Genomic DNA, 23693 nt, shown 5'->3' on the forward strand with positions numbered 1-23693 from the left:
CATCTACTAATTATAAGACTAAGTCATTGTCCAATAATTTTTTGATTACACAGTATAAAAAGAGCAGTCGTGACAAATACACACAATAAACCTCAGGACAACTCTGAATGTCTGATAGTTCAGCCCTCCCACAACCTATTTGTGGAAGCCAAAATTTGAATGCCATTAAACCAAACAGCTGGCAAGATACCATATACGACACCAACAACTGATCTCCAAGACTAATGGGATGTTCCTCACTGCATCCTGCAGCACAGTGTGGAAGTACCCAAGCTAGCTGATGTATGGAAAACAGTCTAGCATTACTCGCGTAACATGAGCTTCACAAGAATTATTTCATCATTCTTCCTAGAAGCCAATAAAATATGGGGTAAATTAGCCACTACTGCAGCAGAATGCTTCCAGTATCTGAATTGTGTTAAGCATCTGTATATCGTATCACAAATGGCTTTCATAAAGGTCACAGGGACAATAATTTTCTTTTAGGACGTAAACTGTAGTTCAAACTAGCCTTATGGTAGTGCAATGTCTTTGAAAAGCTAAATATGGATCTGCTGCCTCTGAAGGTGTTTTATACAAACACAAACCAATAAGAAATTAATTGCTTCATAAAAAAATTTTTGCCCAAAAGAACACAAATTATTGTCATAGAATTTTCATGTTATTAAACATCTTTATCTAGAGAGGTCATATGAAAAAAATTGAAAGTACTAATGAGTTCTGTCCATACCATTTCTCAATCCAAATCAGGAAACAGACAGCAAGAACCATAGTAAAATGTTTTGGGGGTTTCTTTGTTTTTTAAGTCAAACACCCGTGTGAGCCATATGAGCGCAACCTATAAATGCCTCTAAAAGTAACTAAGAGGGACTCACCAAGTTCATTGAGACTCTGGGCAGCTTTTGTTATCTCTCTGCTTCCTCCTTGCAGTTGTCCTTGAAGTCTCTTACTGAGATACAAGATGCGTATTATCCTCCGCAGCAAGTCACAGGCAGCCTGCAGAGAAATTGTAGCATTAGGGGATATTATCAGTACATTATGATCACATAATAAGCCTCAAATACAGAAATATTTTAGCCAAAAAAAGGAAATATGAATGTGAATAAAACCAAAGAACTTTAGAAAACACTGAAATCACTTTTTTCCAGGATTTTTTAACGTGATTCTATGCAACACAGACCAATACTTTCTAAAGCTGGTAATTACATTCACAGGGTTACTGAGATCATGCTCTCATTACTAGTAAAAAAAAAGGAAACTCAGAACACTATGACAGAGATGTTCTATTTCTAACTAGAAGTGAGCTTTATTTTACATTGTGCATCCCTCCTTAATGTCCTCCTCTCTGTAAGTTTTAGTAAAATTAAGAAGTTGGCCTTGCCAATCAAATATTGATCCAAAATAAGCAAAATGGCAGCACTTACTTCAGAGGACAATAAAACTTAAAAGGCTTAATTGTTATTACAGTTATTGACTCTTATGGTAGGAATATATGTAAAAACCCATTTTCAGCAAAACTTTCTTAAGGCCAGTCACCTTCATTCAGCCAACTGTTATTTCACGTTCTTTCATAGGTTTATTAAAATATGCTGCATTCTTGGCTAAAAAGTAAGAAGATGGATGCATATGTAGATTTCCACAAAACATATTTGTGTATGTTTTCGTTAGCACCATTTTAGAAAAAAAAAAAGCATTGCTGGCATCTGAATCAAACATAATACTTCCATAATTTTCCCCTCAACTAAGATCTTGAAATAGGTTTCTTCCTTCTACACAGTAAATAATAGAGACAGAGAAACAGTAAGAGTTACATCAAGTGTAGAGTTCCTCTAGGGCTGGATTGGGTCAGTGGGGCTAGGAAGTACATGGACGGGAAAAGCAACATTGTGTGACATGTGTAACTTCTGAATCACATTTCTGAATTCTAGTTTAGGAGAAGGTAAAAAAGTATGTGGATTTCGGTACAGTCACCAGTGCAGTCCAACACCTGCAATCAGATTAACAAGAGAGCTAAATGAGAAATTTGGAACAAAACAGTTGTTCTGAGGTATCTTCCCTGGTATTGAAGACAAAGCCTCCTGAAATATTTACCTTATGGATACCAAACTTCAATTAAAATTACTTTAAAAAATATTTACTATCTGAGAGACTTTGAACCCCTGTTTTAGACTCAAGTTAATGTCTTGAAAACTAATGTTAAAGTGCACATATGAAAACATACACAAGTGAGTGCTTTCCAACCAATATTCAGTGGACTGCACAACTTGTTCCATCTCTTCTCTATGCCAGCACCAACCAATCAAAACACAAATATTTATAGTTTTAATTTTATTAAACTTCTAGAAAGAACAAAGAGGAAAAATTAGAAAAAGCACCACCAAGGCAAATCACCAAAAGCACAAATTACTGTCACTGCTTTTGGCTCTGTATCTCATAGTCTGAAGTGCAAGTTTCCTAAGCATTCTAAGACAACTTAACCACATGATTTCTATTACCATTAGTGAGAACCAAGTGGGGATTATCCTGCTTTGAGAGATTAATGTATTAGTTTTTATTAATTCATTTCTTTAATTAGAAAAATCTTGATCCACATATCACTTTCATATCTGTGAACTAAATTTTTGCAAGATGAATAAAAAAATAACTTTTTATATAGTGCACTGTGCTTCACCAAATAAGAGGGCATAGTATTACTACTTGGCTTTTAAATTTAATTACTCTCTAATCCAATTGTGTACCTCTGGCTAATGTTTTTCCCTAGGAATTCAACTTCAGTTATCTTCTGACCATCTTTTATTTTACATGCCAAAAGATTATTTCTTTTTCATTTGATTGTTGCTCATTATCTCCTATCCCAAGAAACAATCTCTTAAAAGGACTATCAAACTGAGTAAGAGATGGAAAAAGTTACATTTAGATACAAGAGAAAAAAAAAATGTTTTAACTTCTGGCTCTGTGAATTAGAAGGAGAAAAATCCAAAGACACCAAAGATGCACTCTTAACTTCACAGTGATTGCTACTGCATTGTGCCCTTGACAAAGATCTGTTTCACCCAAGTATTTCCATTTACATGAGTTGTTCAACTTAATAACAACCCCCAGTCACTGCAATACATGAGGACCGTGTAACAGAAATAAAAAATTCTATCTCATAGTGGAGCTGTTCCTGGATGCTATATCCTCTAACCTGACCACCTGCATAACAGAAGTCTGAATTAATTCAAGAAACATTCCCTTCCTGAGTTAATATAGTATGCTTTTCTAAAGGAGACGCTTTTATCCAAAAAGGAAGGAATTCCACAGTTCAAGCAAGAACTAAGTTGGAAAAGGCCAGCAGCCTGAGTTAGTCCAAGTGGTTTTAGTAAAATTAAAAATAAAACTCTATTTTTCTGGATATTACATGTCAAATTATTTCCTGAATTTTAAAGCAACATATCAACACTAACAGACATTATTGCTACAATTCGAGCAATCAAAACTTACTTTTAATCTCCAGTTAATTTTACGAAAGTATTGAAAGGAGTCTTTAAATTATAAAGAGAGGACCGCTTGAAAATGTGCTAGTGCATACCTCATAAATGAAATTGCATATATCTGCTAGATCATAATGCAATTGAATGCGTATCTAACAGAACCCAAAGAAAGATGAGACAGTCCACTATCTTCAGCTACATTTACTATTTAGTTGGTAGCACCTGGATGAAATCTGTTACTGGTGAACATTTAAAAGAGATAGTAACTTTAAAAAACATAATTATTATTTTTTTAAAATGTTTTAAAAATTTGGGTTTTGAAAGGATTTTCAAACACTGAGATATCTGAAACTAAGAGAACATGTAGAAACACTTGGTTAAACAGAGCTGCACAGAAAATAACCCTCTGAAGGACAAACTCTCTCTGCATATTTCAGCTGTTAACTATTCCCATTTAGCTTGTGATCTACTATGAAAAGACTCAGAAGAGGACAGTATGACTTAAAGTAGGAAGTAAGCTTCCTGCGTCTGCTGCTCCCTTGGGATGCCACCAAGTTCTAAGAGCAGAGCAAGACATAATATACACAAGCACACAGCAGAGATTTAGAATTCAGGACTAGATTTCAAGTTTGACAATGAATTTGCAGTGAGAATGTTTATGAAAAAGCCAGACTGTATTAAAAACAATTAAGGATGGCAAAATCCAGCTTTATGCAAGCCAAATATTCCTTCAGTTTGTGAGCAGTCCCACAGCAATCAATGGAGAAGCACTAAAATAACACCATCACAAGCACAAGAGGGCCTTAAACACCACACAGTTCAGCAAAGCATACCTGCCAACCCAACAGATTTTGACAAAGCACAACCTCTTTTATCAGTCATCTACCTTTTTGTACTTATTCTACCAACTCTGCATCAAATGATAAAATCAGCAAGTTTGAAAGCATCCCATGCCACAAGTCTTGCATTTGGGAGCAATTTCAAGTCATAAGCCCTGCCACCACCAGGAAGTGAATTGTTTGCTATTGTTTGCAGGCTTCCTTCCTGAATAAACAAGGCAGCCAGGTAAAGAGACACCACAGCAGTGCACCCTGGGGAGGTAGCAGGGTTTAGATTTCAAAGGCCTATTGACTCAACTCTCCTTAAATCCAGATTAATTTCATAATTCAGGCATGCTGACTCTCAACTACTCCCAGCAGCATAGCGCAACATAAAGCGCTCATTATGTATCTGCCAACACAAGAAGGGACAGCAGCTCTCCTGCCAACGATGGACTCTCGCTGGCAGAGAAGCTGGAATCATCATTCCTCTTTCTAAATTGAGGTAAGTCAGTGGACCTGGATGCTAGGAAGGTTAGCCTTGCGGGCTCCCCTTACCCTCCATTCCTTTTTTCTGACTTACAGCCAAGAAGGAAGCCAGATATTACAAACCACAAGCTGAGTAATGCTGACCCTGGATGCACGCTGCTTTCACATCACAGGAAAATCCACGTAACCCTGCTACAGCAAAAAGGAAGCAAAGAGCACCCAAGAAACACTTCTTAAGTTCAGGGACTCGTTCTTCTTAGACATCCTTCTACAGTTTGTCTTTGTGTAAGGTCAGGGCAGAAATGATCTTCATCTTTAGCCCGAAATTCCCGCAGCCTTTTCCACAGCTGCCACATACATCAGAGAACGAGAAAAAATCAGCACCTAACTTGCCACATAGAAGTCACAGAAGTTTTTTGCCCAGTGGCAAAAAAAATAACAGCTGGAGTTGTAAAGAACAGGAGAAGCAGCTGGACAAACTGGCGGAACAGACTGTTAAAAGCTTCCTGCTGAACTTCACTGCTACTGAAAGTAATGTAGAAAATAATAGAAGTTCAGCCAAGAGACTAGTGCAGCTGCTCCAACAGCCCCTAGACTAGAAACTGCATAACAGTTTGCAGCTTCGTCTACTCTGCTGTACAACAGTCACCTACAGATGGCAATCTACTTGAGTGTATATTCACAGCTCAAATTTCAGTTACTAAAAGGTAAGTTTCCAGTTCTGCAAAGCTAGGGTAAACTTGTGAATGCAAATAGTTCAAACAGTAGTTTGCAAATAGTTCAAACAGTGTAGATTTGAAGTTGTGTTGCTTTTCAAACCGTAAACTGAATAAAATGCAGCTACATGATTGGAGATCTATAGAATAGTTTTCAACTATTATAAAATTAACAATGGAAGTGCTTGACACTTATTTCATCATAGTTGCAATAAGCTCTCTCCCACTGCTATCCTCTAACAGAGATCTACATTCTCCTGTAGACTCCACACATATTCAAAAGACAGGGACAACTATATACCTGGGCTCATAAAACTCCAGAATCGCAATTGACTTTATAAGTTCCATCTTGACTATTTTGAAAGAATTAATTCCCAAACTCTTTACTAAGCCGCAGTCAAGTATGCATGAACTTAGAGAAAAGTATCTTCTACACAATGGCACCATAGCATCAAATACCAATATTACACAAACAGTAATGAGAATTTCATTAATCTGTACTCGGATAACCTTTCGCTCTTCCCTCCATCTCCACAAAAACTCACTTAGCTAGTGCAAGGGTCAGTTTTACTTTGCAAGATGAAGCACTTCTCAGTAGCTCAAGAAAAGACGCAAATACTGATGTTCATTGAGAAATACTGAAATTTTCACTCAGAAATATTGAAAAAGATTTTTTTTAAATACATTTTTAATACAACTTACCTGAAGTTTTGCTAGTTGAGCTGTGCGAGACACTATTTTGTTGTAGGGGTCAACAATTTTGACTCTAATTCTAAAAATAAGAAGAGAAAATTATTTATAGCAGTATTAATAAATAACGTGATAGAATAATTAAGAATTTATATTTTCCAATCACATAATGAATGGCATACCTATCAACAGTACTTTGTAGAGCACCAATTCTAGTCTGCATCATTTGGAGAACACCTGCAAAATAAAGCAGATTTTTATAGAAAGAACTACTCTTCAAATCATAGTAACGACTGCAGACTACTTTAGCATTAAAAAAAGCAAAAAACAGTTTCCCCCTTCACAACAAAGCCAGTCAAACAGATTGAAATGAACAAAACACAGTATATCTGGAAATAAACTGAGCAGGTAATAGGTTGCTTTCTGAATGCTATGGAAAATTTATTGGTAGACAACACAAACCTACAGAAGCAATATTACTTTGAAATTCATTATATGTTAAGTTTCAAACAATATTTAGAGCATATTGCTTTCTAAAAGAATGACCATAATAAGGACTGCTGTTCAAAGGCATATAACCTGGTACAAACACCTGAACATGGTATACAAAAATGGCACAACCTATTCAACGTATTTATTTAGCAGAGTGACTAGACAGTTCAGAGAAACCAACAAAAAAGACTGAGAAGACAATGAATTCTATTTCAAGGTTTTCTTCCTGTGCATAAGCATCTTTAGCATCTTTAGCAAAAATTAGGGTATCAATGTCATTGTGAGGTCATCTAATTTAGATTACAAACAGAGCAAACTACCCTAATCATGTTTGTTCCAGATATGTTTGGCAAAGCAGCACAAAGAAAGCCCACAAGCATGCTTGTTCTTTTCTTGTTAAATTGCAAACAAAGTAGTCAAGGGTAGCAGTCATTTTTGCAATATGGAATCAGCCTGCTGAGAATTTAATGAAGTTACGCAAAGCCAGGCCTATGAAATTATTTTGTTCCAGTTATTGTTAGCATTCTCAAACATATCACATTTTTGTAAAGACCTGCTTACAAGCATGTCATCACTGAACTGGACAAAACTACAATATGATGCAGTAAGATGGAAGATAAACATAACTGCTGATAATTATTTTGTCCTGTACTGGGACTGTATCTCACATATTTTTGTATAAATATGCCAACTCCCATCTTCTCCATATTTCAGAATTATTAACTTGGCTTAGTGACAGACTCGGGAGTTCTCTGACATTTATACATGGAATGGTAAGCATGCAATTCTCACACATCAGAGGATGAAGATGTGAGGAAAAAAAAGACATGAGTGAAAAGTTGGCAGAATAAGCTGAATTTTCTACTCTACATTGCAATAATGGGGGAGGGCCAGTAGCATGACATTGCTGCATCTATGACTGTGACATTGCTATAAAGCATACAGTAGTTCTCTTGCTAGAAGGTATAATTAGGAAGGGTGAAAAGGCAATCTACCCTCTCCATCTGCTGTGTAAGATATGGGACGATACTATTTAGCCTATCTTGAGCTAACAGGTAGCTCAAGAAAAGACACATAAATACTGATGTTCATTGAGAAACACTGAAATTTTCACCCAGAAACACTGAAAAAGATTTTTTTTTAAATACACTTTTAATACAACTTACTTGAAATTTTGCTAGCTGAGCTGTGCAAGACACTATTTTGTTGTAGGGGTCAACAATTTTGACTCTAACAGACAGCTCAAGATACCTATTGAGCCACCTGTAGACAGAAGAGAGTATGTATGCTCTTTTCAGTGTACCGTTAAAAAAAGTGAACAGACCTAAAGAAGAAAGGCCTCCACAAGCTGGGTATGTCAATTTGAAACATTTAACAAAATTCACTTTCACACATCCAAATGATTGTGCATGCTGTGAATCAGTTCCATAATCTTCACTTGCTAACTTTCTTGATAAACATACCAAGACCTATGTGTTTCTAACTTCATAATTAAAATTTCTATTGACATCCATCTTTTCTTCTTCTTAAGGATCTTGACTCAGTGTTTCTCTACAGTGACCATATATCACATGTAGCACAAGCAGGGTAGAGATAAGAAAGTTTTGCAAAACTTAAAATATCATCTTTGTGTGCACAGACTTTTCATTTTCCTGGCAACTGCAGACTGAATTGTCTACTGATGTCTCAAGTATCATATACTTTTCAGGACTGGAATCTCTGCATGCTTCTCCTTCCCTCACACACAGAAAAGGCCTATTGGAACATAACTCTAAGTATATGGAGAAATCTTAACAAATTTGAGGTGAATTAGATTTTATTTTTCTTTGGGTTATTAGCTGTAAAACATGCATTATTTATCACACCTACCTTATAGAAATGTTTTATAACTGAACAGTTGTTTTGAAGTACTTCATTCTTTCTCAGAGCAATTTTAGGAAGGAATGCCTTCAGAAACAACCATGATTTCAGAAAATACAATTCCACTGAGCACAAATTACTGAAGATCGTGACTAGGAGGTATTTATCAATCACAAGATTGACTCCAAATTCCTATCTACTTCTTATTTGGAGGATGAACACAGATTCCAGTCTTCCTATGCTTAATTTTCCAACTGTTTTAAAAGCTATTCGGGAGCTACCATTGCTAGATTATATAGGAATTTCTTTATTTTTATAGCTATATGCAAATGCTAACGTTTGAATACTGTATCCAACAAGTTCCAAAGACTACGGAGATACTATAATTGTCGGTAACCAGAAACTCTCTGGTTATGCCAAAACCTGGGAGCAGAAGAAGGAGCAAAGATAAATTACTTAGCAAGTTACAAAATGGAAGAGGAAAAGGGGATGTGTTTGCATAGTAATTGCATAGTATATGCAAATTATCATGTTATAGAGGTAAATATCTTTCTGTGAAAAAAAAACACAAACAAACAAACAAAACATATGAAGTTCCCAGCAAGTGACAAAGAGCAGAATGGCAGATCTAATGAGCTCCTGGAACAAGAACAATATACTGCAAGCATTTTGCTGTACAGATTCAATGGTTCTTAAGTAAGGCACTTGAAAGTCAGCAGTTTATGTTAAAATCCAGATCCCAAACAGTGGAATAACACCAAGGTACGTATTGAACTTAGTAGCCCCTAACTGGGGAAAAAATATCTCAATGCAGTTAAGATTATGTGTTAAAGCCTCTTTGGTTAAGATTTGCAAACTACACAACACATGCATATGCAACATTCATAGACTTGGTACTTGGTTGCAACAAAATTAGGCTTATATAGAAAAATATATTAAAATGTCAAAAAGACTCGATTGCTAAAGTAGCTCAGAACTGATTATGAAAATACATTTTCCTATGAAGTAGCTACTCCAAAGAAGTATCAGCCAAATCTCCCTGGAGCTCCATCTACTGACATCAAAAAAAAAGCTGCCACGTTACTCCTCAGAAGTAAGATCTGTAACTTTAATATTGGGGGCCAAAGCTGGGAGTGAATGACGTTCCCTGCACAGATTATAAAGTGCTTCCTCCATTGTAAGTAGTAAGCACAATATAATGGTATTTACCTTCCAGGGATTCAATTCCCGTTGCTTGGGCCAACAGGTCTTCATGTCTTGCAACAACCTTAAAAAAGACAGAATAGAGAAATCAACACAGAAAAACGGGGATGTGTGCCTGAAAGAAATATTAATATATCATCATCTTTGCCGCATTAGGCATTAAAGTATCATCATCCCTACATTAGGCAGACACAGGAAAAAGCAGCCACACCATAAAGATGAAAGAGTTTTCAGAACACGTTTTAATTCACAAAAGCAGCAAGCTCAGAATGAGAAGAGGGTCAGTAACTGCAGCATAGCTGACATCTGAATTAAAGCCAGCAGAGCAATCACATTTCAACACACCTTCATACATAATAGTTGTTTATGTAAGCTTATTAATCACACAGCAATAACATATATTCACATTTTTAATATTTTCTTTTCTATTTATGACATTTAGAAACCAGTTCCCAAAGAATTCACCAATTGGGACAGGGAGGAAGCAGGTTTTGAAACTACACAGAAACTTAGCATGTTCTCATTCCAAGGTCCACTGTAGATTTGTGGTGTCTGCGTAGATTTTACCAAAAAGCCTTCTACTATCCAAACTCAAAAGCTTTTCTGAAGGTATGGAGGTGTGTTAAAGCAGTATATGGCTTCTTAGTAAGAGTATTAAAAGTAAGCTTGACTGAGTTAAGTTTCAGATTCACTACTAGTTTTGCTGCAAGTTGTACTTTCAGTTACTGCTTGCAGAGTGCAGTGGGCAATTTCAGAAGTAACAAGATCATAACATTATTAAGCTTTTGACTGGTTTATATCAACCACCCCAGAATAACAGGTATGCTTTAAACTTACTTGTAAATGAAGCTCTTTATCCAACTGACTAATACCTTGGGCAAGTTTTGCCAGTTGCTCGGCTATCACAGCCTGATGGATAGACTGGGAAGTGTAAGCTTTCACATCAAAATCTTCTCTGAAGAAGTCAGCATAACATTCTGAAAAAGATTTAGATTTCATCTTCATACTTTAAAACAGTTAAATAATATTTATGGACCTAAAGCATACAGTTCTCTGACCTCCAATTTCGCCAAATGTAACAGCATATGTTCTCTACATCACATAATACAAATGAGACACTGATTTGAGAATAGACCCCAGTCAAGAGAAACAAGTTTGGAGCTAATGACTGTGGGGGAGCTGGTGTAAACGGTGAAAAAGACACACGCTCCTTTAGCCCCCACAGCCTTTTCTTGAGCAGCACACATTAGAAGGTACCAATACCTTCTTCTTTAAACTTCAGAGTCTAACCAGGGTGAGGGTCTTGAGGCTGTACCCGTAATCAAACACACCCCAGTCACCTTCAAGTCGCTGAGGATGGAAGTGGCACGAGACACAACTTCATGAAATCATACCAGACTGTTACTGGTTTATAAACTACTAAATTAATGATACTGCAATGACGATCTTGGCTCACGCAAGACCCGAGTTTCCAGACAGCGCATACTAATATTACCAAGCACCTTCGTCTCCCCTTTCAGTCCACTTTTTTTTTTTCCCTTTTAGCAGCAAGCGACCACAGTAAGACCCTCCGAGGAGGGGGTCGCTCAGCATCCGCGGCAGCTCCGCTCCCCGCCGCCTGCCGTCCCTCCGCCGCTGAAACTTCCCGTGACTTGACAGCACGGGAGTTCACCGCCCTCCTCGCCCCGTCCCCGAGCACCGCCGCCGCTCCCCCAGCTCTCCCCGCCCGGCCCAACGCCGCCCTCACGGAAGGACCCTCCGTCTCCTCAGGGCCGCCCGCGGACGGGACACCCCGACGTGGGTCCCGCCGGCGGGGGCACAGCCAGGCGCTGCCGCCCGCCCGCGCCCCTAACCGTCGACAACGGCCGCGCCTCACCGTCCGCCAGCAGCTCGGCGAGGGCCGGGGCCGGAGCCGGGGCCGCGCCGCCGCCTGCCCCCCCCTCCTCCATGCTGGCAGGTGCCGGCTGCCCGCGCGTCACTCCTGGGCGGCGGCGCGCGGCGATGATGGTGAAGGCGCGCGACGGAACGGTGGCGGTGGCGGGGCGCTCGCGCACGTGGTGAGCGCCGGGCCGGGCCGGGCGGAAGGGTGCGGGCAGCGGCAGGCGGGAGCCGGGGCGGTCGGGCCGCAGCCCCTGCCGTGCGGGGAGAGGCGGAGAGAGGTGGGCCTGCGGCGGGAGGGCGGGAGACGGTGGGCCTGGGCTGGAGCAGGGGCGGTTCGCGGCGGACGTAAGGGAAATCTGCCTCCGTGAGGCCTGTGGGTTGCCCTCGGGTGGGGTTCCTGACGCTGAGCGAGTGAGGGGCTTCTTGCGGACTGCTTTACCGAAAAGCGGATTCAGTTTAAGCGGTAATGGTTTGCCGCGTGGCCTGTGAGGAATAGCGGAGTGGCTTGTCTTTCAAACGCCGCTTATTTTTCCAGATGCTAAAAGGATTGCTAATTATACATGATTGGTGACGTCGTAGAAACTAAACAATGCCAGCGAAAAGATCCCGTGGATTTGTTTCGTTCTGGGCAAGTTGTAAAAATATGCGCCCCTATGGTCCGCTATTCAAAGTAAGTGTCATGTCAACTATGTTTTCAGTGTATTTCCTCTGAGGAAGTTTATCCTGACTGTAAAGACCGGGATGATTGTCTTTTTCTCCTTTAATTATTTAGGATGGAGATAGACAGGGGACGTGTTTTATCTTATGATTATACTTGGACATCCCCACAGTACTGCATGTCAGAACAGCATTTTGGAATAGCTAATCAGAAAACTGTTTTTACTATTTATCTCTTAATTTTCATGTGTCTGCAGGTTGGCTTTCAGAACCTTGGTTAGGAAATACAGTTGTGATTTGTGTTACACACCAATGATAGTGGCAGCTGATTTTGTGAGATCTGCAAAAGCTAGAGACAGCGAATTCACGACAAACAAAGGTATTTTTTTTAAGAAACCGTTGCCTTTTTAGAATGTCTTATGTGGTGATAAACTGAATTGGCCAAGTGAATGAAGTTTGTTACACAACTTGACATCCGTTAACAATTTTGGTATACCATATCTGATTGATTGTAAAACCACAGAAATATTCTAGGTGAGAGTAATCACATTCCGGTGATAGTGTGTCAAATGAAATGGTGGAAAGTGTCCCCACCTGAAATCGGGGCCCCCAGACTGGTTAAATGTGTGGTGGGTTGACCACACATAGCTGGCCAACAGCTATGTGCCCACACAGCTGCTCACTCATTCCTCCTCTATCCACCCAGCAGCACAGGGAGAGAACAGGAAGACCAAAAGAAAAACTCATGGGTCAAGATAAAAACAGATTAATAAGTGAAGGAAAGAGGGAGGAAAAAAAACAAGTGATGCAAAGACAATCACTTTCCACCTCACACTAGCAGACCAGTGCCCAGCCAGTCTCCAAGCAACAGCCACCCTGGAACACAATTTTCATGTCCCAACCCACATTCTTCTTCCCCTACCACTCCAGTTTTATTGCTGAGCTTGATGTTATACAGTATGGAATATTCCTTGGGCCAGTTTGGGTCAGCTGTCCCAGTTGTGTGCACTTCTAATTTCTTGCCCACACCAATCTGTTTCTGAGGGCACGGGGCGGGGGGGGGGCGCAGAGTGAGAAAAAGAGAAAGTTTTGACACTGCACAAGTACTATGCAGCAGCAGCAGCCAAAGCATTTGTGCATTATCAACACTGTTTTCATCACAAAATCCAAAACAGAGCACCACACAGGCTGCTATAAATAAACTTCAAATAAATTTAAAAATTAAATCCATCCTAGCCAGACCCAGTACGAGGTGGTAGTAGGATTCTTTTCCCAGCAATTGCTGTTTCTTGTGTGTTTCAGACACAAACACTTAACTCCTTTCTGGGAAAAGTTTTCTGGTCTTTAACAAAAATGAGTTGCTAAAGGTGAAGAAATTAATAGACCAGACATTGATACAGTGGAACCAAGAATTGATAAGAGAGGCAGGATTTCAGATTAGCTGGAGTGGAAAGTGGAAGTGGCCGTTGGTGTACTCTGTGAGACATTAAGAGGGTGATAAAAAGGAGCAAGAGCACAAGAAGACACCAGGCAGTTGAAGCATGGCTGGGGTTGATGAGGAGAAGGAAGGCTTCAGGAATGGTACAGAAACATAACCAGAACACATACAAAAAGGAGGAGTATAAGGAGTTGTAGAGAGTCCTGTCTGTAAAGCAAAAGAGAAAAGTGGTATGAAATATGTGGGAAGAGGTGACACTAACAATACAGATCTGCTGGCATGAAGTGACTGTAACAGGGAACATACAAGCATAGGCTGCAACAGGAGGAATGAAGAGAGCGCTGCTAACATGCTAGTAAGATCAGCATGTAGGATCTATGAAGTGTGATGACTTAATCTATTCAGACCACTAAATTGGTGGTTTCATAAGTGTATGTGTAATAGCAGGGGAAGTATATTCCATTATTTTAGCATTGGTTATTTACTGGCTGTGCATTATTCCAGTAGAGCAGTTACAGAGAAAAGTCACATTGGGAAGTGCAGGTAGACTTATTAGCACAGTTCAACTTTTAAGAAGCATGAATAATTCTTTGTGTGTAAAAATAAATGAGTAAGAATGTAACTGACATAATGGCTCAAAGTTCCACGGAGTCACTATTTTGCCCCCTTTGAATTTACTTATACTTCTGATCTACGCAGTGTCCTCTGGCACTGAAGTTCCCTAGGTCAGATATGTATTGTATTCTGGGGGATGTAGGGACGGGGAAAGAGGAAATTGTGCTGTAACTTTGCTGCCTGATAACAAGGGGTGGGTACAAAATGAAATGTTTTAGTGTTGTAAACAATACCTTTTCCATATTTGCTTCATTCATGCTGACCTTAATTTTATAGGCCTCTAAAACATTCTGCCTCAGACAGCTTTGCCAAGATTATAGTATTTACATTATTAGCACTTATGCTTTTAACAAGTAGCTCCACAACAGGTTGTGAAATTTTACTGTGGTTTTATGTTTAACTTCTTGGCTGTTTGGGGATTTTGTCTTCTAATTAGTGGAGTAGGTTTGGAGCCTGCAATTGCAATTTCTGTTTTCTATTTTCTTCAGCATTGATATTTCTTTGTTGTCTATTTCTCAAATAGAGGTAGATGTTCTTTGTGACTGCTGCTAAAAAAATTAATATGGCTAGACTCAGTATTTTTGTTACTTAATGCTCAACAAGAAAACTAGGAGCGTGGGATTATTCCAAAATATTAGCTGCAGCAATGTAAATCTCTTCAGCTAGAGCACTGTCTTAAATGGACACTGTTTTGAAAATAGGCAAGGGATTTGTTTTGCTCGCTGGATTTTTAGGTAACTTCTAGCAGTGTCTCAGCTTGATTGAGAGGGTACTGCTGCCCTTTCTGTCTTAAGCTCCACTACTTCAAGAACTACTTATTTTCCACTAAAATAGAAAAATCTTCAGAAGCACTTGTGGTCTTTTCAGTACCAGAAGTGCACCTGCTTTGTGCATTTGTTGGATCATCTCTTTCCATAAGTGCTCAAATATCCCCCTTCCTCTTAACTGCAGCAATTGTTTATATGGTAAGTGAGTGCTAAGACTGAGATATTTTTAGATGCCTTTAATGTAATGCAGTAGCTGTAAAAGAGGAGAGCGTGTTCCAAATGACCATCTGGCTCTCTGCAGGGGCTTAGTAAATGACAAGTAGTTCAACAGACCCAAGTTGAGGAGCACTGACACTTAGGTTTCCCACTTGAGGCAAAGCTGCTAAAGCTGCCTCTGCCCATGTGTTCTCATTCCAACTCTGCATATCGCATTGTGGATAAAAACCAGCCATGTTGGCACAGAAGAGAAAAAAGGTGGGCTGGCATAAGGAAGGGCAAAGCTTTCTGACGGGTTGGTTCCATAAGCAAGTTTCCCACATGGCAAGACAAACAGCCGTGTCAACAGAGTGAAGGGGCAGCATGCAGACAGGAAGGGGCGGGCTATGAGGGGAAGCATGAAGGCTGCTGAAAAATAGGTAGTACTTAGTTTCATGTATCGTCTTTGTGAAAGATAAGCATCTGACCAATGTCTGTCAAAAAAAAATGCATTGAGCCAGCAACCATCTAAGACATATGTTTGTTTGAATTCCCACCTCTCTTGATAGACATACTCATTTAGTAACCACTGGTCAGATACCTTTATTTATTTGTGATCTAGGGCTCACAGAATCACAAAATAGTTGAGTTTGGAAGGACCTTTGTAGGTGACGTTATCCAGCCCCCCTGCTCAAGCAGGGTGACCTAGAGCCAGTTGCCCAGAACCATGGCCAGACTGCTTTTCAATATATAAAAACACTCAAAATTTAGAATTTCTTCTTTTTGTTTTTTTTTTTTTTTTTTTTTAATCTCTAAATATCTTTTCATTGGAGTAGGTGATCATCCGTTGATTGTTCAGTTTGCTGCTAAAGAAGCACAGGTTTTGTGTGATGCTGCCCGTATCGTCTGTCCTTTCGCAGATGGCATAGACCTAAACTGTGGCTGTCCTCAGAGGTAAAGGTTTTTGAAAAAGCTGGGTTAATATGATGAAATAATTTGAGCATAAATAATGCTGGTCTTCATTTTCATAGTAATTTCCGTCTTAATTTAAAAACAGACTTTGAAAGAGAAAGAAGTTTTTAACCTGTCACAAATGTCTATGTGGCAAGACACTTCTGAATGTTCTGAGATGCCTGTCACAATGGTGAGACTGGGAATACCAGGTGTATTTGCCAACTTGCCTCTTTTCATTTCTGAGATACTGAGTGTTGGCTCAGAAGTGAAGTGTCCATCCCTTCTCAACAGCTGTTACATATGCATAACCATAAAGAGCTTGCTGCAAATAATTTAGAGAGGTTTTTTGAGAAATGATGTGGCAATTCCCAAAATAACAAGGCAAGTCGCTCATGTCTCAGACTTCTGCAAGTGAAGGATAGTCTCTAAAATATAATTATACAGATTATATTATTCGGGAAGTGCTGAAAATAATTTCTTCCATCTTTTATTAGATTTATAAGTACAGTGATTTAGCAATCTACTTCTCACTGAAATTGATAAAGATTTTGTCTTGACAGTGAAACAGAGTAGTAATGCACAAATGAAGATTCTTGCTAACTGGTTCAATTGAGAACCATTTATTACACACTTGTCAGGCACTCTTTTTTCTAAGTGCAGACCTCAAAAATAAATGTAGGAAAACAAAAGATAATATTACAGTGCAAATACTTAATTTTTCTATTTTAATTAGGTTGTCTTGACTTAAAATTATAGTATTTGAGAAAACTCTTCTGAAGAGACCTGAGACTTCACAATGAAAGTGTATTTTTTTCCTATGCTAACTGCAGTTAAGTACGCCAAACTGTAAGTTCCTTTTAGGCCAAAACTATAAGCTTACATTTGAATCCTTTGTTTCTTGTGCATGCTGATTTTAAAATAACAAAACTTTGTGCACTTAATTTGCCTTTATAAGAAAAATTGTTCAAGAAAAAAACCCTGCTACTGTTAAGTGGAAGCAAAGATTATTTCCTGCCAATCAGAATAAAGTGTTTTGCAGTTGAGGGAAAAAAAATATTGCTGAAATCCTATCCTTACTTGTACTTCAAAAATCTCCCTTTTCAATCCAAAGTCATTTTCTGTTTAGAAATCCATGATCCAGTGGAAGGGGAAACATCAAACTATTTTATGTATGAAACCATTGTTGATTTAAATGTTAATTTATCTTCCTTGTGAGTCTGTTTTGCAGACAGAAAATTGAAGTGATTAGTAACTTGTCCAAAGTTCTACCTGCACAGTAGAGACTGAACCAGGATCTAACAGCTTGTGTCAAACTGCAAACGAGTCATTGATCTACAGCCAGTACTATCTCTCTTTACTCAACCACACATTCTGAAGGTCGTAGGGAAAGAAACTGATGTATTTGACTGAAATTGATCTGCATTTTTTCAAATGTAGAATATAAATGTTCTTTTTTCTTTTAAAGATGGGCGATGGCAGAAGGCTATGGTGCTTGCTTAATAAATAAACCAGAGCTTGTTCGAGATATGGTGAGACATGTAAGGAATCAGATCAGCAACCCTAGATTTTCAGTATCTATTAAAATAAGGTAGGTCTAATTTAAGTGCTGGTTGTGGTACATGGAAGAATCCTGTTAATTTTTTTTTTAAAGAAACATGTTAGTGTAATAGTTACACTATACTTTAATATATGTAATTCTGTTAATGTAATATTACACGTTATAATAATGTTCTTACATGTGAAGACTGCTGAGATTTTTTGACCCTAGATGGTGAAAGAATATCTGGGGCAAGTAATCCCAAAGTTAGATAGCAGAACCAGCACAGCCTTTGATTACTTATCCAGGTAACATACTGGATGCTGGAGTTTTCTTGCCATCCAAACAACATTAAAGTACAAGTTAAAAGGTCTAGGGTTCCATAAAGGAAAAGCAATGCATAGTCTGTATCATCACAAGGTTTACATTGTGAGCTGTTGGAGGGCAGAGCCACAGTTGCTGTTGGCTGTAAAGGGAAGGGTAACAAAACTGGGAACTGGTCCCCACAGCTGCTGTAAGGAACACATCCTGCTTCCTTTCATTGCTTTTTAAACTTGTGTAAACTGTTGCTTTGTATTGCTTTGTACCACTTCATCTGCTGTTTATCTGCACATCCCATGTGGCTTTTGCATATTTGTCAGTTAAGTTTCAACTCAGTTTGCAATCCTTCAGGAAAGGGGAACTAACATAAATTGGATTTTTTTTTTTTTTTTTTTTTTTCACAAAGTATGCAAAATAATTATGATTATTTTAGAATCTTTTGGGCACCCTTGCTCAATCTCTATAAAATTTACCATGTATATTTCAGAGATGTGATATAATTGGGAAATACTAAATTAAATAGTGGTTTCAATACATTACGCTCATGTCTTTATTAAAAAAACAAACCTTTATCTTCCAACAGTACTGTTTTCTTTATACTGTTATACAAATCTGTGGTAACTCCTCCTTAAGGAAGGGGGGATTTTTATACAGTTCAGTTAACTCACTACACTTTCATTCTTTGGAATTTTAGGATCCATGAGGACTTAAAAAGAACAGTTGACCTGTGTCAAAAAGCTGAAGCAACTGGAGTTTCATGGATTACAGTACACGGGAGAAGTGTAGAAGAAAGACATCAGCCTGTACATTATGATGCAATTAAAATAATTAAACAAAGCATGTCTATACCTATTGTAGCTAATGGAGACATTAAAACTTTAAAAGATGCTGAAAATGTTCATCACTTGACAGGAGCAGATGGTAAGATTAAACATACTCTATTTTCTAAGTAAACTTACAAATCAGATTTGAAAGCATTTATTTTGGCTGTAAGTAGGACATGATTTGAGTGCCTTTCACTCTTTGACGAGACAAATGGAAGAATTTTTAGATGCCTTATGAACTTACAAACAGAATCAGTTGTAATAAGCAGAGCACTAGAGCACTGTTATGCAAAGCCACCAATAATGATTTCCAAGGCAAATTACAAAAGGTCTTTGCTTAATTTTCCTATCTTGTCACTCGCTGGTGGAATTCAGGGAGACCTTCAGACACTCCTTCTGTCTCTTTTATGGAGCTGATCATCTTTTAACTTGGAAAGCTCTACCTCCCGCACATGGGAGCATATTTCTTATAGTAAGAATATGGCAGAAAAAGGAGATATTGTTAAGCCACATACTTAACAGTTAAGATGGTTATCTTCAAGGACACAGTGAGGCATTGCACTCTTGGATCTGTATGTATTTACTTTGTCTTACACTTCAGTGGTAAAATGTTGGGGTAAAGGATTGCCCTGCAGTTATTTAGTCAATGTAGATTCCTACAGCTGTCTGTGGTTTAAAGACAATATGGAAATTCAGTATATGTTTAGAAGAGGTGATCTGTACCTAGACACTTTGGATCTTGCAGCTAGAGAATAACAGGACAGAGAACAGTAGCTAGTGTCATGACAAAAAGTTCATGTGGCAGGTTTCTTTTGACGCTATTGGTATTTAATAGCAACAACAAAAACTAGTTGAACCAAACTGCCACAGCTACAGTGCTTCTCCCCAAAAATACAAATCAGGTAGGAAATATGTAACAGAAAAGAATGTTCTCATCGCCCAGCTGACATTCTTGAATAACAAAAATATTAAGCATCATTTTTATTGTCATGCACAATAGCAAAAGAAAATATTCATTTTTGATCTTCTGTTTTTTTAAGAAGAGACTAAGTGTGATAGATTATATGTTGACAGTGCAAGAAAAGAGAATCCCTTAACTGTGGAAAAATTAAAATAGAACTTGTATGGGTTTATCTTACAATTTGGGATTATAGCAGATACACTGGCTTGTTCAGAAAGATTTACTGCAGATCAAGAGCCCTAAGATTTATATAATTGAGACATTGAGCTCTTACTGGAAGAAGGATTCTAGGTCAGTGAATCAGCTGAGTTGCACTAAAAAAATCTAAATTTATCATGTTACTATCCTTGTGTCTGTCCACCATAATTTTATGTTAAAAAGGCAGGCTTGTATGTGTGTAGCAAATAAAAACAAAGTACTATAGAACTGCAGTTTCAAAAGTAGGGAAGAAAGGCTTTTGTGTCCTGTGTTTTGTTTCAAAATTTCTGGAAGGATACGTCATCAAGTGGAATGTATTGACAGGTGGTGTAGGTATTCTGAGGTTTGGATCGTTGAATGCATTTCTCTGGTAGAGCTATAACACTCATCCCTGTTGTTCTCCCATTACTTGTCTGCAAGCTTTGGGTGGTTGTCCTAAGGAGTGCTATACAAAATCTATTGGAAGATTTAATGTAAAATTTAAACTAAAATGTACTTACTGCTTTAAAATGTATTTACTGCTTTAATTTCCAATTTGAAGGTATAATGGTGGCTAGAGGACTCTTAGCAAATCCAGCTATGTTTGCAGGATACGAAGAGACACCTCTGAAGTGCATCCAGGACTGGGTTGACATTGCTCTTGAGCATGGAACTCCTTTTACGTGTTTTCACCACCACTTAATGTACATGATGGAACGCATAACTTCAAAAGAAGAAAAAAAAGTTTTTAATGTTTTATCAAGTACCTCAGCAGTACTAGATTATCTGAATAATTATTATGGTGTGTGATAACTGAAAGTATTTTAGTCCTGTGTAAACATGTATTTTGCAATTGCCAATACATTGTTCAAGTTTTAATTGGGTTCCTACTTATTAGTCACATTCATATATTGCATAAGTGTTTTCAACACAGCATAACATTATGATCAGGGTGATACTTTATATTTTTAGTATTTTTATGTCAGCATTTTTCATTCCAGAAAATATTCCAGGTTCCACAAATGTGGAATTCTATTTACAATGCAGTCCTACACAGAGGATTGTTTATTGTAAGATTCCAGTAATTTATTTTTTCACCAGACAATTGCTTACAGCAATATGTTTGCAAAACTAAGGCCTTTCTTATCTGAGGCCTCCTAAAATCAGAAGGACTACTCATAAATAATACCAAGAATTTCAGACCAAACAAAGGGAGCAATTATAGAAGTTTTTGCTTTAACTGACATAAGCTGTACTCTTAATTTTGAGTAGATTTTTCAAGCTTAAGGACTGAGGCCTTGAAGCCCAGCATAGTATCCTCTTTTAAATTACATGTTCCTTTTGCAAACGAAAATTTTCTAAACTTACTTACAACTCAGAAAAATTCCACATTTCATGGAGTGAAAAAAAAAAAATGGAATAAATGAAGATAGAAAGGAGAGAGTAAAATGAAGAGATAGTTTAAACTAAGTACAAACAGTTGACTCTAAAATACAAGACTTGAAAGTTCAATCTAACTGAATTCAGTTTTGTTTATCTACTGTATAATAATTATATAAAAGATTAAATCCCTGTCATCTACCAAAACAGAACTTTATAGGTCAAAGAAAAGCTGACAGATTCTCTCAGTGGGGCTCATGCAGTCCTTTCTGCCTGCTGGCATGTTGCTTATGAAAGCATGACCGCCACTTGGCTTTGAATCTTTGTATAGGAGGGAAATAGTGAAAATTAGAACAAGATAATAACATTACTCACCAGCTGCATTTGTTCTGCAAGGGAAATTTCACAAATCTGTGCAGTACAATTATTTGTAATCAAATAATTTGTTTTCTTTATATGTTTACACAGAAATTCTTACCAGAAATTGCTTAGTTTTCTGACTCTGATACTTCTATGAATATACAAGTGAATAGTTCTAAATTTTCTAAATAAATTACTTGGGTTTGTATACAATTGTAAATTTTTTTGTTACACTATAGACTATGACAACCTGCGGGAGGGGAGGTTGCGTTTGATACTACTCCCCAAATCTTTTAATTATTTAGATGCCTAAATTCTCACAATTCTTTTAATGCAATGGCATAAAAGACAATAATTTTTCATAGCGAATGTGTTCTGATTTAGGCATATGAACAAAAGTTTGAAAGACATGACCATCAAGTCTAGGTCACTGTTTAAGAAAGCCAAGTTACATAACTCTTCTGATATGGTCACCTTCCTGATGTGTTAACACATGGAAAACTACAGACATGCTTTGCTATCGTAGGCTAATTGAGACAATCTCTACAACCTTTTTTGGTGCAATAGGTTCTCCATTCCTTCAGACGACTATTTTTTTAACTTTTCTGGATTATAATGTTTCCTTGACATTTGATGAGCACAATTATGTGTAGCATTCCAGGTAAAACCCCAGCAATATCTTCTGCAGTTAATACTTCTCTTTCTAGTGCCTCACTTTTCCTCAACTAATATTCGTCGTGTAATTTATGAGCTCCCAGTTTTACAGCAAAAGTTCTTTTTTCCCAAGTGCATTACATTGTATTTTGCACTGCTGAATTTCCAGGCTCGAGTTTATCCAACTATACTGCAAGAGTCAATTCTCCTCAGTTCTGAAAACGCCTCCAGCCTTCTGCATCAAAATCGAAAAGTAAAACTATACAACTGAATTGTAGAAGAAAAGGATTATTGAAAGTATTAACCAAGCCCTGTGTTAGCATGTTTATGATTTGGCAAGCAACTATTATTTGCTGTGAACTGCCCCATTAGCCACGAGGAGCAGAGAAGAAAAAGTTATTTATTATAATCAAATAACACAAATGCAAGGCTTTTTATTATTATTATTTGTAATAGTAGGGAAACTGAATTTTAGAGGACTTGAAATACCTTGACCTATTTAGGAACTGAATACTCACAATTTTGAAAGCAGCAGTTGTTGTGCCTGTGTGAGATCAATCCTAGAGATTTCTGCCTGAAGTACAAGATCTGGGCTAGTGTTAATATTGCTAGTAATTAAGCAGTACTTGATCTGGCCAATTATGCATCATAAAAGTCAACAAAAGTTGTATCATCCTTTTTTTGATGGTGAAATTAATTGTACACCTTCTTCCCTTGTGAATTTTATATGCATCTGAACACACTTCACTGTGTTGACATAGAATAAGCTGCAAAATTTGAGTTGTAAAGCCATATTCTGAACAGCCGTACTGTTCAAATATACATAAATTGCTAAAGATGGGGGTTAGTTATTTAACTTCCATTGTTGTTTCAGTGTATGGTCATATTTCTTATTATAAGCCATTTGAATATGGGAAAATTCTCATCTCCAGTTTAAAGCCACCAGATACATTCCTTCCCTGTATGTTATTTGTAACATTCCCAAGTACTCAGTCTAGTTTCTAATTTTAAAATTTTTAAGTTATTCTGCAAGTAACATAAGATACAAAGCTTTGTTTCCTATTTTAGATCCTTTGCCTCCTGTTACTGATCCAGCTCTTTATGTTAAGCCACCCCGCACAATGCCGTATTCTCACAATGCCTGTACTTTTTTGGACCTTTTACCCTGCTGCAGTAACTTCAGCTCCCTCACGCAGCCTGCGCAATCCCATTTTCTCTGTTCCCTGCTGTT

General features: G+C 37.9%; 2 protein-coding genes across 2 annotated transcripts in view; one reads left to right on the forward strand and one right to left on the reverse strand.

Annotated features, from left to right (window-relative positions):
- Positions 1 to 10740, reverse strand: part of COG5 (component of oligomeric golgi complex 5) — a gene marked incomplete at its 5' end in the record, with an annotated part of 196203 nt that extends 185463 nt beyond the window's left edge. The window contains 5 exons of the mRNA XM_082498068.1: positions 876 to 996; positions 6199 to 6268; positions 6369 to 6423; positions 9748 to 9805; positions 10579 to 10740. Coding sequence (XP_082354194.1) covers positions 876 to 996; positions 6199 to 6268; positions 6369 to 6423; positions 9748 to 9805; positions 10579 to 10740 — 466 coding nt within the window. The remainder of the gene's footprint in view (positions 1 to 875; positions 997 to 6198; positions 6269 to 6368; positions 6424 to 9747; positions 9806 to 10578) is intronic.
- Positions 10741 to 11750: 1010 nt separating this feature from the next.
- On the forward strand, positions 11751 to 22002 carry DUS4L (dihydrouridine synthase 4 like). Its single transcript, XM_082498813.1, has 7 exons — positions 11751 to 11798; positions 12158 to 12292; positions 12537 to 12658; positions 16131 to 16248; positions 17714 to 17836; positions 18801 to 19027; positions 20631 to 22002. Exons 2-7 carry the CDS (start codon positions 12183 to 12185, stop codon positions 20876 to 20878), a joined length of 948 nt encoding a protein of 315 aa, XP_082354939.1. The 5' UTR covers positions 11751 to 11798; positions 12158 to 12182; the 3' UTR covers positions 20879 to 22002.
- Positions 22003 to 23693: the final 1691 nt, after the last annotated feature.

Source organism: Vanellus vanellus (genome assembly GCF_965231255.1).
Source record: "Vanellus vanellus genome assembly, chromosome: 1".
NCBI lineage: Eukaryota > Metazoa > Chordata > Aves > Charadriiformes > Charadriidae > Vanellus > Vanellus vanellus.